Below are 14798 nucleotides of genomic sequence, written 5' to 3'. Positions count from 1 at the left end.
CTTCATTCATTAGGTGGAGAATCCAGAAATTTTACTCAAGTAAGAGTAGAGATACTTCATAATAAAATTACACAAGTAAAAGTAAAAAGTACAGTGTAGTAAACATATTCCAAAACAGTTTTTTGATTTTTTTTCATAAAATGTTACTCAAGTCAATTACTACTTTCCAAGAGATCAAATCTAGAATGGAGCAAATAAAACTTGACAACATTGATGCAGGCGGAAACTTTTTCATCGCTTAAGACATTTTTACATGTTTTTTGTTTTTTTTTTACAGAGAAAATATTAGGTACAAATAAATACATTCGAATTTTTTTACGTTTTTGCATTGCAACCAGAACCACAAACATTGACCTATTTTTTTTTTAAAGCAAATCTTACTTCTCAAAAAGGAAAACAATCAAGTCAAATAAAAATTTAACTGTGGACCTTTTTTATGTTTTGTATGTACAATCTTTTTGTTGATTTTAATAGAATTGAAGTAGTCTATTATAGGTCAAACAAATAAAAAGGCACCAATAATTAGGCCTGACACAAAAACAGATTTTGATGGTGGATAAATTGTCCCAGTTATTATTGCAATACTTAATAATATTGTTGTTTTGAGACCATTTTCAAGTAATATATTAATAATGGCATACTACCACCACTGCTACTACTACTTTATTTATAAAGCACTTTAGCTGCAATACAGTAAAAAATCTAACATTCAAAATATGGAAAAAGGCAGGAATAGAAACAATAAAAAGTTATAATAATGCAAGTTTTCTCTCTGAAAGACAAACTTTCCACACTGGAAATGGGAGATATTTTAAATATCCAAAATAAAATACAACTAACAAAAGTAATAAATATGGATTTTGATGTTTGTAAATAAAGTTCCCTTAAAAAATACTACTAAAAAAAAGGAAATAATTGAGCTTATTTTAATTTGTCATGTGATTAATTGCGTAACAAAACATTTGTTTTAGAAGTGTTTACAGCTAAACAACTTTGGCCCTTGTAGCTGAAAGTTGTTACTGAGTGCACACATTATTTTTCTCACCTTCTGCAGGTGGAGATGTTGGAGAGAAAGTACGGAGGCTCTTTTGTAAGTCGCAGAGCAGCCAAGACCATTCAGACGGCCTTCAGACAATATCGCATGAATAAGAACTTTGAGCGACTCCGAAGCTCGGCCTCAGAGAGCCGCATGACTCGGCGCATCATCCTGTCCAACATGAGGCTGCAGTACTCCTTTGACGAGCGCCAGCCGCAGCAGCAGGCGCAGACGCAGACCAACTTCACCCACAGCGTGGCCATCGGGCCTCCTCACTCCCCGGATCCGGACCGCGCCCCCGACTACACCCATCTGGAGGATTCCTTCTCCAAACAGGTAAAACTGATGAGATTTTATAAAGCCATGAGGTTCAAACAGCAGCTTCCACTTACCGAGTTATCAGTTAACTTGACTACGCTATTGGATGGTACTGAAAAGAATTAAATGATTAGCATTGAAATTGAACCTATAGTATAGCTGATTATGTAATGGACTTGTTTGGTTTCCAATGTTTTAATATGTGTTGTAATTTGGTGCAATATAAATAAAGATAAATTAATCTGAATTTTGTACATTTTTGTGCAGACATTTTTTTGTCAATAAATTCATGTTTTTTGGTGTCTGGAAAATGAGCTGTGCTAGATCACGTTCAACTGGCGTTACCTAGCAACCCCAGTAGAGCCAAGACCTGTTACCTAGCAACCCAATTGGAACTCCACCACACACAGCTCTAGAAAAAAAAAAGATCGGTTTCTCTGATTTTGCTTTTTATAGGTCTATGATAGAGTAAAATGAACTTTGTTCTACTGACAACATGTCTCTGAAATTCCAAGCAAAAATTTTGTATTTATTTTCAGAAAATGAGAAATGGTCAAAATAACAAAAAAAGATGCAGTGCTTTCAGACCTCAAATTAAGCAAAGAAAATAAGTTCATATTCATTTAGAAAAAATAATACTAATGTTTTAACTCAGGAAGAGTTCAGAAATCAATATTTGGTGGAATAACCAGGAGGTTTCAGTGGAGAGGCCTCTTAATATTTTCCAGAGCTGTACGTTCAGCTGGTTTTACTATTGTATGCGTTGTATAATGGCTTGTGGAAAAGACAAGTGTTTTGTTGTGGACTTACTGTTTAGAAACCACTTCCTGCATTCTTGTTGGTTGTGCAGCAGGCTCCACTTCTGCTTTTCAAAAATGTACCATCGTATACTTGCTCATCAGTTTGCAGCCATTTTCACGTGTGAGTGTAAGTGTTGGGGGGCGTGGCCAACAGCAGCTTATGTGGATTTAAAGTGACAAAAGGACTTAAAACAGGTCATTATGATTCTAAAAACACTTAGAACTGATCAGACAAAAATCTAATTACCTAAGAATGATTTTGTGCAACAAAATGTAACGAATATGTTATATATAGCCCATATAGTCACTTTTAAAATCTCAGACACACATAACTGAAGAATTTGGCCTCGATCATTTAATTTCTCATATTTCCTCCAGGTCAAGTCCTTGGCCGACTCCATAGATGACGCCCTCACCTGCCGTGCGGGTCGCGATGACTCCCAGGAGGGCAGCAGGGAGGGTGGACCAATCAGTGAAGACTTTGGAGAGTGCATGTGGAGTAGCAGCAGCAACCCGTCTTCCCAGAGAGGCTTGGGAGAAAGAGGCAGAGGAGCTGGGGGGGGACACAGCATGCATGGTGACAGTACTGCCACGTCTTACAGTGACGTCACTCTTTACATGGACGATGGGATGCCATCTTCTCCTCTGTCCCTCGACCGGGCACCCAGCAGCACAGATACAGAGTACTGGGGCCCCAGCGGTGGTGTCGGAGGCCGTGAGGACAGCAGGGACACTGAAGGAGGGGGAAGCAGCAACAGCCGGCGCAGCACCCCATGCACCGAGTGCAGAGATTACCGACTAAGGGGGGCCCACCTGCCACTTCTCACCATCGAGCCACCCAGTGACAGCTCAGTAGACATGAGCGATCGTTCAGACCGAGGCTCCCTGAGCAGACAGTTGGTGTATGAGCAAGAACCCGGAGTGGGGTCGGGCTCCCCACAGGGAACCCTCAAACACACCCCCAACTCAGGCACCCACCCGTCCTCGGCTGCAGCTGCCCAGGGTCAGACCAGGCCACCTGGCAGATCCATACCCACTCATATCCCTCACCAGGTGGCAGCCCACCACCACCATCACCACCATCCCATCCATCACCATCAGTACTCTGACACGCCCTCATCCTCTTCCTCACCCCAGCAGCCCCCCACCACTCCGCTGTCATCTTCCTCCTCGACAGCTCTACCGCCCGGCGCTCTGGAGCAGCCATGCTGCTCCGACGGAGACAACGACTCCCTCAACTCCACCACCAACTCCAACGAGACAGTCAACTGCAGCTCAGGCTCCTCATCTCAGGACAGCCTGCAGGAGCCTCTTCCTCCTCTGGGCAAGCAGACATATCAGAGGGAGAGCCGCCACAGCTGGGACTCTCCACCCTTCAACAGCGACGTGGTGCAGAGACGCCAGTACCGCATTGGTCTCAATCTCTTCAACAAGTAAGCTGAAGTTCCACAAAGTGCAATACTTCTATGTCCAGGCATGTACAGTGATTAGGTTCATGCTTTGTTTGCGTCAACTTTAGGAAACCTGAAAAGGGCATCCAGTACCTGATAGAGAGAGGCTTTGTGTCGGACACTCCGGTTGGGATCGCTCGCTTTCTTTTGGAAAGAAAAGGCCTCAGCCGGCAGATGATTGGCGAGTTTCTTGGAAACCGACAAAAACAGTTCAACAAAGACGTTTTGGAGTAAGTAGTCAAAATAAACATTAAGTGCTGTGTAAAATTGGATTTATCTCAAATATTTTTTAATATAAAATCAATAGGATAAGGTAAGGTAAGGTCAGTCATTTTATTTTTAAAGCACATTTCCAGCAGCTAGCTAGGTATTTCAAAGTGCTTCACATAAATAAAAAGGAAATACAAACACAACAAAAAAAAAAGACAAAAAGTTAAAAGTATGAAAATACATATTGGTTCCCCATGTTTAATAAGGATGAGAATAAGTAATTAATAATTTATAAACTAGTAGGGGTTTCTCTGGATTCTTGTTCTGATAAAAGTAAATGTTGGTTCTCCATGTCTGGTAAGATTAGTGAGGTGTAAAACGAAATGTTGGTTACAGTTGTTCTGGGTTGAGTTCTAGATTTGTACAATATAAAGCTAAATATCGATTCTCCATGTTTTCGATTAAATGCTGAAGTCAGAAGCCAACATGGCCCCGTCATGTTGGCTTAACTGCGTGTTTTACATCCCTGTGGGGGAATTTAGCAGAATTTCCTCGGCAGAATTGTTTACTTCAGAGGATCTTATAGACTTTTCAAGCATGACTGGTTCATTCTTCAGCATTGTAATTGGATTTTGAGATAATTAATAATTCCTTTTTAAATTATTATTTTTGGACTTTTGGGACTCTTTGGTGTTTGGTTTTTGAAACTCCAGATGTTTTGGGATGCAACCTTTCTAAAGGGAGTTCTTGTCAGTCCATAGAATATTTTCCAAAATGTTTTGGGGATCAAGTTGTTTTTTAGTAAATTGAGCTTTACTAAAAACTTCTTCCTCGTTGCTTCAGCCTACATCCACTGGGCGGCGCATTTTTGCTACAATCAATAGTAGCCACACAGACACACCCACTAGAAGGAAACAAACGCACCCAGCATGACACTTTCATTTTATTGGCTGAGAGGTTGCCAGGCGATGGTACTTTTTTGTCCCAAGCGAAAGCAGCGATATTTGAAAGAGAGCAGAAGTTTGGAGTATTAGCTTTACAAGTATTGAGAAGAAAGTCACAAAATCCTGTCTTTCCTGTCGAGAGCACACACTGAAAATGTGTGCTTTCGAATTATGACAGAAAAATTCCCCCATACACTGGCTTTAACTGAGACTAAAGAAGCCTGTAGTTTTGCTGGTCTGTGCACTTTTGGAGTAAGAGTTGGTTTGCTGGCCTCTCTTAATGGGGTTCACTGCTGTTTCATGCTTTTCCATATTTTTACCGTTTGTGGCTATGATCTCTCACAGTGGTTCACTGAAGTCCCAAAGGACAGTAATGTTCTAAGTGTTTTGATTACATGAACTTTTTAGTTTGACAAAAAGTAAGTCTTGTTCCGGAAAAGGGAAGAGTAGCCTCTTTTTCTTCTGCTATTGGAGAAATTTATAAATGAGGTAAAAATTCAAAATGAAAATGATTGGTAGACATATTGAAGCGGCATCTAGAGTAATGTTAGGATTGTACCGGTCTGTCATGGTGCAGATTTATCGTTCGATCTACGTTCCTATCCTTATCTAAGCTCTGGGAATGAGATCACGCATAGGCTACAAACTGCCGAAATGAGTTTCCTCCACAGGATGTCTGGACTCTCCCTTAGACATAAGTTGGGAAAATTGATCATCCAAGAAGGCTCAGAGTAGAACCAATGCTCCTACACTTTGAGAGGAGCCAGTTGAGGAGGCTCTGGCATTTGGTTTAGACGCCTCCCTGGTGAGGTGATCCAGGCACATACCATTGACCCAGAAAATGACCAGTACACCCTGGAGGGACCATGTTTCTTGATTGGCCTGGGAATTCTTTGGGATTCCCCTGGAGAAGCTGGCTTGGGAAAGGGAAGTCTGGGCTTCTCTCCTTGGGCCACCCATTCCCAGATTAGAGGGAAGATAATGGATGAATGGATAGATGGATAAAAGCTGAGTAAATCTGCATACATGCCCAGAAACCACAGAGAAGCTGTTGAACCAATTTGATTTTATAGAATATTATGTAATTCTGATCAGAAAATGTGATCAGAATTACATAATACTGCTACTCAAGTTCAAGCATGCCTGGTTTGAAAGAAATTCAGCTATAACCTCTGAGTTGTGTATGTGTTTTTGCAGCTGTGTGGTGGATGAGATGGATTTCTCAGGTATGGACATCGATGACGCTTTGAGGAAATTCCAGGCGCAAATTAAAGTTCAAGGGGAAGCCCAAAAGGTGGAGAGACTTATAGAGGCATTCAGGTTTGTATATGAAAAATACCTAAAGAAAAATGTAATTCAATTGGTTTGTCCAAGAAAACAGCTGTAGATGAAGATTTTATTCAGGCTCAATGGATACTTTTTAAATGAGACACACTTCAGTAGACTCAATAAAACCTTTATTGACAAGGAAAGATGGACGTCCTGTCCAACTGGGCATCCAAACAGTTGCAGTTTGCCAGGTCTTATTGACAAAGGTTTAATTTGACCTATAAGGACATTATGTATCTATGGACAACCCCTTCTGGGGCCCACTTTTGAGCCAATTTTGTACTCTTATGAGGTCCCATATGTACATTTTGGCTGGATGTTGACCAAAACAAAGCTATAAGGTTTCAACTACTTCCTTTTGTTTTCAGTCAGAGGTACTGCGTGTGCAATCCAACCCTGGTTCGGCAGTTCCAGAACCCTGACACCATCTTCATTTTGGCGTTTGCCATAATCCTCCTCAACACGGACATGTACAGCCCCAACATCAAAGCAGAGAGGAAGATGAAACTAGAAGATTTCATCAAGAATTTGAGAGGTGCTGACCCATTTGCTAACAGCGACACTATTAAACATAAGAGTTTCAGCATGCACATACTCCTTACTGCTAAGGCTTAAAGGGATCTAAGATTAGTTGAACATGTTGGCCTAAATATGTTGTAATTTTCCTATTAACTAAAAAATTGCCATTTGTGATATACCAAAACTTATAGTTACTTAAAAAAAATGTATGTCTTTTGTTATATTTTTAAACCTGCTGGGTTGATGACGTCATTATGTCCATTCTGTACTGGAATCTACAGAGTAAACACAGGAAGGCTGGTGTAATTTTTGATAATACCACACTGTGTCACTATTGGCTGTAAAAAATTAAAAAGCAGTGAGGTGTATCTGGATGCTTCCCATGTGAAAAAAAAAGAAGAGCGCAATGGTAGAGAGCCGGAGCCGAATACAACTTCCAAAGGACTTAGATTTTTATTCTCAACATTTCTCTCCAGAAGATGTTGGGTGATTTGTATGAGCAAAACTGGTGATCGTTACCGTAACAAGCTAAAAATAAATGCTGTGCCACAGTTTTTATCCATAAAGGCCTAATCCCTGCTGAAACTGGAGCACAGAGAGAAACATCAGACAGACAGCACTGGAAGCTGTTTTACATGTGAACGGCGCTCTACAGCAGTAGTACTGGCGGCACTACTGCCACCCCGGAGGAAGACTGGACCTGACACAGAGCTATAGAAGTACTTACCGGATCACACAGTCCAACCAGATGTATGTGTCATTCATCGTTTAATTTATGAAGCTGAAGATATCAGCGGCAGCAAAACACCAACTCCTTCGGCCAAGTTCTTCCTCCGATTGGCCCTTCTCATCTTCATGACCTCTTGTGATTTCTACATTCCGATCAATTTCAATGCTCCAGTTCAATTTGAAAAGCCTTAATGATGTTACTCATCACTGTTATGGACGCAGCTAGCGTAGTTGGACCATTAAACATCACTTATCCGGAATGCATTTCAGCGTGAACAACATGGAGACGTTCGTGTGACAATATTTTATTAAAATGTATAAAAACTAAACAGCCTACGTATTATTACTGTATTGTTTTTACATCTACTGTATAAATGTTCCTCATATAAAGTTGATTGTTAAAACTAATTGTGGATCTTTTTAAAGCAGTGTTTTTCTACCATTGTCCACAAGACACAATGCCCTGCATGTTTAGGCATTCCCTTGTTCAGCACACATGATTTCCATGAAGGTTGATTAACAGAGTTTTGCTGAATGGGGTGAACATCTAAATCATGCAGATCAAAGTGCCTTGAGGACGAGGATTAGGAAACATTGGCCATTATTTCCTAAAACCATTAATGTCCTTATCCAAACCAAGGTGTGGACAATGGTCAGGATATTCCCCGGGACCTGCTGGTTGGGATTTACCAGCGAATACAGAAATGGGAGTTACGGACCAATGATGATCACGTCTCACAGGTGCAAGCAGTGGAAAGGGTCATTGTTGGCAAAAAACCTGTGAGTTTCTATAACTATTTAAGGCATCGCAAGATGGGATTTAATGGATTTTTTTTCTGTAAAATTGATTTTGTCTCTGTTTCTTTGGGTATATAGGTGCTGTCCCTTCCCCATCGCCGGCTGGTGTGTTGTTGCCAGCTCTACGAGGTGCCTGACCCCAACAGACCTCAGAGGACAGGGGTTCACCAGCGAGAAGTCTTTCTCTTTAACGACCTGCTGGTGGTAGGCTGACTTTCAGACTCCTATGATATTAAAGTTTAAATAATTGATCATGCACTGTGAATATATACATTTTTCATTGCATACCAGGTAACCAAAATCTTCCAAAAGAAGAAAACCTCAGTAACTTATAGCTTCAGACAATCTTTCCCTTTGGTTGACATGCAAGTCCACATGTTTCAGAACTCATGTAAGAAACTTTTTTCATTTTGTACCTTTCAATTATAAACCTAATTTTTCAGTTTCATCGTAACATAAATGTCTCCATTTCTAACTAGATTACCCTCATGGCATCCGCCTGACCTCATCCAGCCTCGGCGGAGAGAGAAAGGTTCTTATCGTCTTTATGGCACCCAGTCAGCAAGACCGCACCCGGTTTGTTAGTGACCTCAGGGAGAGTATTGCTGAAGTCCAAGAGATGGAGAAATACAGAGTGGAGTGTAAGTGCCCCATCTGCTGGTCATTTCTATTAGTTAAACTGTCCTTGTTGATTATCAGAGCCATTGTTCTATGTTTCTAAGCATGAGAATGGAAACTTACCCAAGTTGTTGTTGTTATTGTTGCTATGCAGCTCATTTCTCTGTGTTTTTTCTCTCTCGTTTAATATTCCCCTGTGTTTCTATGTAAATCTGCAGCGGAACTGGAGAAACAGAAAGGTGTGATACGGCCCAGCTTGCTGACGGGCACTGTGGTTGGAGGAGGCGTAGGTGTGAAGAGCGATGTTGTGAATGGCACCTTGGGAAGGACGAGTTTTGATGACAACTGCTCAGTGGGTGAGGGTCTGAAGCGCACAGCGCTCAGCTCATCTCTCAGGGACCTCTCGGACACAGGTGAGACAACATCACCGCTCGGACGATGTCAAAACCATTTCTCTAACATCATCTCTCCTGATTGGGGTTGGCTGATCTTGCTCTCTCTTTCTAGTGCTAAATTATGTTCCTCTGTCTTGCAAAAGTCCTTTTAACTCTTGTGCTTTTCAAATTTTGTCTCACTACAAAACACAAACAAAGTTTGAAAACCTCAGAGAGAATGGTTCAACCTACTGCAAAGAGTATGGTAAAACTACAAACCCAACTTGACATGGTCATGAACTCAAGGAGGATATTAGTTAAATAAGCATCACAACAGGACCATGGATGTAGTAACTCTGAATGAACTGCTTAGATTCACAGTTCAGATCAGAGAATCTGTTGACAACTATTATTCCACAAACCTGGTTTTGATGGCAGAATGACAAAAAAGAAAGTAATTGTTGAAACAAAGACATAACAAGTCACAAGTTGCATTTGCATTGACCATATAATTGCTCAATTTGACATTTAGAAAACAAGTTTGCTTAATGGAAACAGGCTAATCGAAAATAAACCAATTTTTATCAAACTTTGGTTTATTTTTTTACGCTTTTTTCGCGTCACACGAGTCATGTGATCAACAAACGGATGTTACTACTGGTGGAAACCACAAAGAAGACGACAGGAAGTAGCCGGAGGATCATGAAACGGCATGAATTTAATGACTTATTGCATGAACTAACTTATTCATGTGAGATTATAATCACATATTATTTAGTGGAAACACAGCAATTGCAAAATGTTATTTTTTTTGGAATATTGACAAAACTTTGCGCAGATTTGCAATGGAAAAGCAGCTACAACTGCATGAGTGATGAAAGTGATGTGATACCAAAACATAACCATTTGGTCTATAAAACGCAAACAGCCAGTCCTGCACCGATTTATCGGCCAGCCGATTCATCTGTCGATTTCCTTAATTTTGGGAGATTGGCAATCGGCCAATACTTACATCAGAAGCCGATACCTTCCAACAATCTTATTTACCTCAACAAAGGTCTAAAAATCAACCACTATCCTCTTCTGCTCTCTCTGCTGAGAGTTTTGACTGACAGACCAGCCCATCAGGGCATGTCTGCATGTTTCCAGTTAACTAGTCCTCCACTGTTGCCAATTCAGGGATGTTCTTGCTACATTTAGCAACATTTCAAACAAAATAAAATTAGTTTCGGCCAACATTGGAATCGACTGGTCAAGCTTTTTAAAGATCGGTAATTGAAGATCTGCTAAAAAAACTGCAATCGATGCACTCCTACTGCATTTGGATGTTTTTTTTATTATTACTAAACCATATAATTGTGTTAGGATCGCCCAGTCAGAGAAGAAACCTAAATCAAGAAGTAGGAATTGCTCTTCTCATACATGTTTCATTCATCTGAATAACCTTGAGCTATTTTGCAAAGAATTGACAATTATTCTTTAGCCGACATACGGCAAAAGACTAGTAGTTGTAATGCTTTATGTTGGTCTATAATGTGAAATCTCAGTAAAATGCCTTGAGGTTTATGGTTTTAAAGTGACAAAATGTGAAAAATGAGCAGAATAAAATTATTTTTGCAAGGCACTGGATTCTTGTAATAAAGAAAAAAATCAATCTTTCACGCTTTGCTAACCTGATTCTTCCTGGTGGGGTGCAGGGAAACGTGGTCGCAGGAACAGTGTTGGTTCTCTGGACAGTACAATGGAAGTAAGTCTATAAAAGATTAGCTGAGATTAGCTAAAGGACTTACATTTTCCCCTAACCACTGCTCTGCTGTCTGAGTGCATGTGCATATTGACTAAACGTGCATGTGTGATTCTACACTGACACCCTTTGCATGGCTTTTTGCAGTTAAATCCACCCTCAGCATGTTCTGTGTGCTGACGTCAGGAGGAGCAGGGATTGTAATTCTCCAGTGTGTCTTTTAAAACCTGATGAGTTTTTATGTTCCCAGGGCTCCATCATTAGCAGCCCGCAGCCTCACCAGCGCTATCCAATGCCGGGTGTGATCCCTGGCTGCTACGGCACAGAAGATTTCCGGCCTCACCGCCCCATCCTGAGCCCCGGATCGGGGGTGGGGGGTGGGCCGGGGCAGCAAATTACCACTGCTGGGACAGGAGTTGGGGGAGTCTCCAGCAGTGCAGAGAGAGCAGGAGCGGGGGGCGGCCCTGGGGGGAGCAACAGCAGCAACAACAGCAGCTCCTTCCTGGGTTCACTCTTCGGCAGCAAACGCGCCAAACCACCAGGGCCCCTTATTCCACCGGGGCCACCATACCCCGCACCTGTACCCCCACTGACTACTGGAGGAGCCCCTCCTCACTCCCCTTCATCCCTATGCCAGCTGGAGGGAGGGGCTTCCAAGATTCAGGCACTGCACGCACAGTTCTGTCACGTGGGCACAATACAGCCTCCGCCACCTTACTACCATCACCATCGCTTTCACGTCCAGCCCGCGCCCCCTCCTTTGCAAGGTGTGCCCCCTCATACTTTACAGAGAGGCCCACTACCCTGTCGTCCTCCTGTTGGGCCACCGCACGTCCAGCACCCGCAGCTGGCCCATCTCTCCCAGCTCTCCCAGCATGGGCTTCAGGGTCGCTACACCAACATGGTGGTCGGATGTCCCCCCCCTCTTTCTCCTCTCTCCCAACATTCCCAGAACCAGCAGTTCGCCCTCTACCACATGCAGCCCACACAATCTGCCAGAGGGGCCGTCGGCCCTGGTTCCAAACCCCCGCTAACGTTGTCTCTTTCCCACCCCCACGCACACTCCCAAACCCACCCCAGGCACGCACAAACGCCCCACCCAACCAGCCATTCCACCCATCAAACACACTTTATATTCGGCACGCTGCCCCACAACCTGCCATCCGCCTCCGTCAGTGCGCATCACGCAGCATCCGCCGGCCCGTATCTGCCCCAGTACCCTCCTCTCTCCTCTATCCCCCCTCCCCCACCACACTCCCCTTTACCCCCCCCTTTGTCCCCCCTTACCCCTCTTACACCTCTCTCCCCTCACCCCCCCCAGCACCCAGGGCAGCCTCCGCAGGGGCCGCAGGTGACAGGGGCTGGATCGACAGGTACGGTGGGCAGCTCCAAATCCAAACCTATCAACCGGATAAGCACCGTGGTGTGAGCCGGACGTGGAGCTCCAGGGGCCACCGCTTCGAGGACAGATACGAGGAGGCGGGCAGGTCCCGGACCCGGAGCAAGTCCGCCCGGACCGAGAGCAACAGCAGCAGCGCTGGAGACAAGAGGAAACGCAGGCTGCTGCGTCTCTGCTACTTTCACCTTCGCTTCCCACATATGTAGGCGGAGCTAAAGTTTGTTCAAAGTAAAAAAAAATCTGAAACTGAAAAATAAAGATTTTAATCTGAAAAGTAGATTTTAACTTTCCTTTAAATTTCAGATCTTTATTTTCAGCTTCAAAACTGTTTTTCTTGTTTCAAATCTTTTTTTCTGTTTTAAATCTTTTTTTCAGTCTTTAATTTTTTTTATCTTTCAATTTTTTTCAATATTAAATCTTTTTTTATTTCAAAAATCTTTTTTTCAGATTCAAATCTTTTTTTCAGTTTTAATTTTTTTCCAATCTTAATTTTTTTTCAGTTTCATTTTTTTATTTCAAAATAATTTTTCTGTTTCAAATCTTTTTTTTTTATTTCAAAATAATTTTTCGGTTTCAAACTTTTTTCTGTTTCAGACTATTTTTAGTTTCAAAGTAATTTTTCAGTTCAATTTTATTTTTTTTAGTTTCAGTTTTTTTTTCTCTCTCTTTTGAACAAACTTGATGGCTCCAATTTAGCTCCATATGGAGCTAGCGAACACTGCTAGCGGTAAACGGTTTGTGCTCACATACCTGAAGAAACTGCACACAGAATATAACGTGAGCACACGTTGCTACTTTTGCCACACACAATCAAAAAAAAAGTCTATAGCCATATAATTTTAAATGAAACTAAATCTATATCTGATTATAATGCTTAAGTTTTACTTGTTTGAAGTCATGAGTATGTATGAGAATATTTCCATGTACAGTACCAAGATGTTATAATGTGACACTGGAAAACCAGAGTGTTCCTGTATCCACTGGCTCAAAGTGGGTTTGTAAATAGAGACTGAACTACCGAATGCATTCCAGTTGCAGTTTTGCATTGAAAAGAGAAGAAAGTTACAAAAAGAAGAAATCTCCCTTGACTTTGCAATAATTTTCTTGGCTCCATGATGTCCCCATTCCTTGTTGCTGGTTACACTTTGCCATTTAGGCCATTTCTTTATTCTGAAGAAGACCTCAGATATTTGCTCTGTCTTAAACTTCTAAAACAATCGCAGGTTTTTAACGCTGTTCTGCCTTCCTGGTCTTACATCAGCTGGAGCCTTGGGACTTGCCAACACTTTCTGTGTGGGTTTGGAAATCTAATCAGTGATACAAACAATAATATATTTTAAGTATTTCTGAACCTTCTTGCTGTTTTATTGATATTATGATATACCTGCTCTTCCTGAGTATAATCAATATTGTTCGATCATTGTTTTGATCAGTGATTAATTATATCAGCAAATGTTTGTAAAGTATGAGCACATACAGATTCTCTCATTTTGCCATAACCACTGGAGGGTATTCTGATATGTGAAATGTGGTTTTCTTTCACATTGTCATATTTTTTCCTTTCTGTCTGTAATGTTGAGTATTATTTAGTGTTAAAATAATTAATTAAGTTTGGATTCCTCCAAACAGAATCAGCCTTTTAGATGACATGACCAACAACATTAAGAGATATCTAAGTTAAATTTATTTAACGAGTTTCTCTACATTGGGGTGATGTCTAAATATAAGAATGGAAATGTAATTATCAATAAACAACTGACAGTACAGGTCAGAGTTTTGCAAACAGTAATGTCAAACTAATTTGGGTTTTTTATTGATTTACTGTTCCTAATTTTGTCCCAAGGTGGAATAATTATACAACACATAATTTAGATTAAAATAAGAAAAAAAAGCTTGAATATGTTGTAGATTTTATCTGATCCACACAGAGCAAAAATTGGTACTACAGGTTAAAATAATGTTTGCTTGTTCCTTTGCAAGTTTCACTTTAAGCAGATGTTAATTAAGCAGATTTGGCCTGTCTTAAATTCCTGTCTTGTGTAGTAAATTAAAGAAATGCCAGCATTAATGACATTTCTTAACAATTTATCCTTCTAAAAACCCCTCAAGATTTCACCCTGGCAATAGAATAGCTTAAATAAATCATTAAAAGCGCAACATTCATATAATATTTTTGCTCTTCATGACTGTGAGTAAGCCTCTGACTAAGGCTGCGATCACACTGCAGCCTGAAGTGACCCAATTCCGATTAATTTTTTTATTTGTGCCTTAATGCGACCTGTATCTGAGCTTTTCATGACAGTCTGAACAACACAGATTGGATTTTTTTCCGAATGCCACCCACGCTGCTTGGATATCCGATTCTAATGTGACCTAATGGCCAGGTCGCCAATCGATCTTGAACGTCATTGATACTCGACAAACGTCACTATTCTGCGCCCTGACTCGCTCAAGCTGGAAGAATAACAACAACCGTGGCGGACCATAATGAAGGTTAAGTTGTTAGTATGCTGCTTCGGTCAGCAACAA

At 41.3% G+C, this 14798-nt stretch overlaps 1 protein-coding gene across 1 annotated transcript in view; it reads left to right on the top strand.

The window, feature by feature from the left end:
- The window catches only part of iqsec2b (IQ motif and Sec7 domain ArfGEF 2b), a 49412-nt gene extending 36828 nt beyond the window's left edge, over nt 1-12584 (top strand). Inside the window, exons 3-14 of the mRNA XM_032545844.1 lie at nt 1055-1372; nt 2533-3587; nt 3674-3835; nt 5957-6079; nt 6457-6623; nt 7977-8116; nt 8213-8338; nt 8426-8525; nt 8614-8775; nt 8971-9165; nt 10824-10873; nt 11135-12584. Of these exons, the coding sequence (XP_032401735.1) occupies nt 1055-1372; nt 2533-3587; nt 3674-3835; nt 5957-6079; nt 6457-6623; nt 7977-8116; nt 8213-8338; nt 8426-8525; nt 8614-8775; nt 8971-9165; nt 10824-10873; nt 11135-12475 (3939 nt within the window). The 3' untranslated portion in view covers nt 12476-12584. The remainder of the gene's footprint in view (nt 1-1054; nt 1373-2532; nt 3588-3673; nt 3836-5956; nt 6080-6456; nt 6624-7976; nt 8117-8212; nt 8339-8425; nt 8526-8613; nt 8776-8970; nt 9166-10823; nt 10874-11134) is intronic.
- The last annotated feature ends 2214 nt before the right edge of the window (nt 12585-14798 follow it).

The sequence above is a fragment of the Xiphophorus hellerii genome, chromosome 1 (assembly GCF_003331165.1).
Source record: "Xiphophorus hellerii strain 12219 chromosome 1, Xiphophorus_hellerii-4.1, whole genome shotgun sequence".
NCBI lineage: Eukaryota > Metazoa > Chordata > Actinopteri > Cyprinodontiformes > Poeciliidae > Xiphophorus > Xiphophorus hellerii.
Note: the sequence above shows the minus strand (reverse complement) of the source record. Positions and strands in the feature narration are given on the sequence as shown.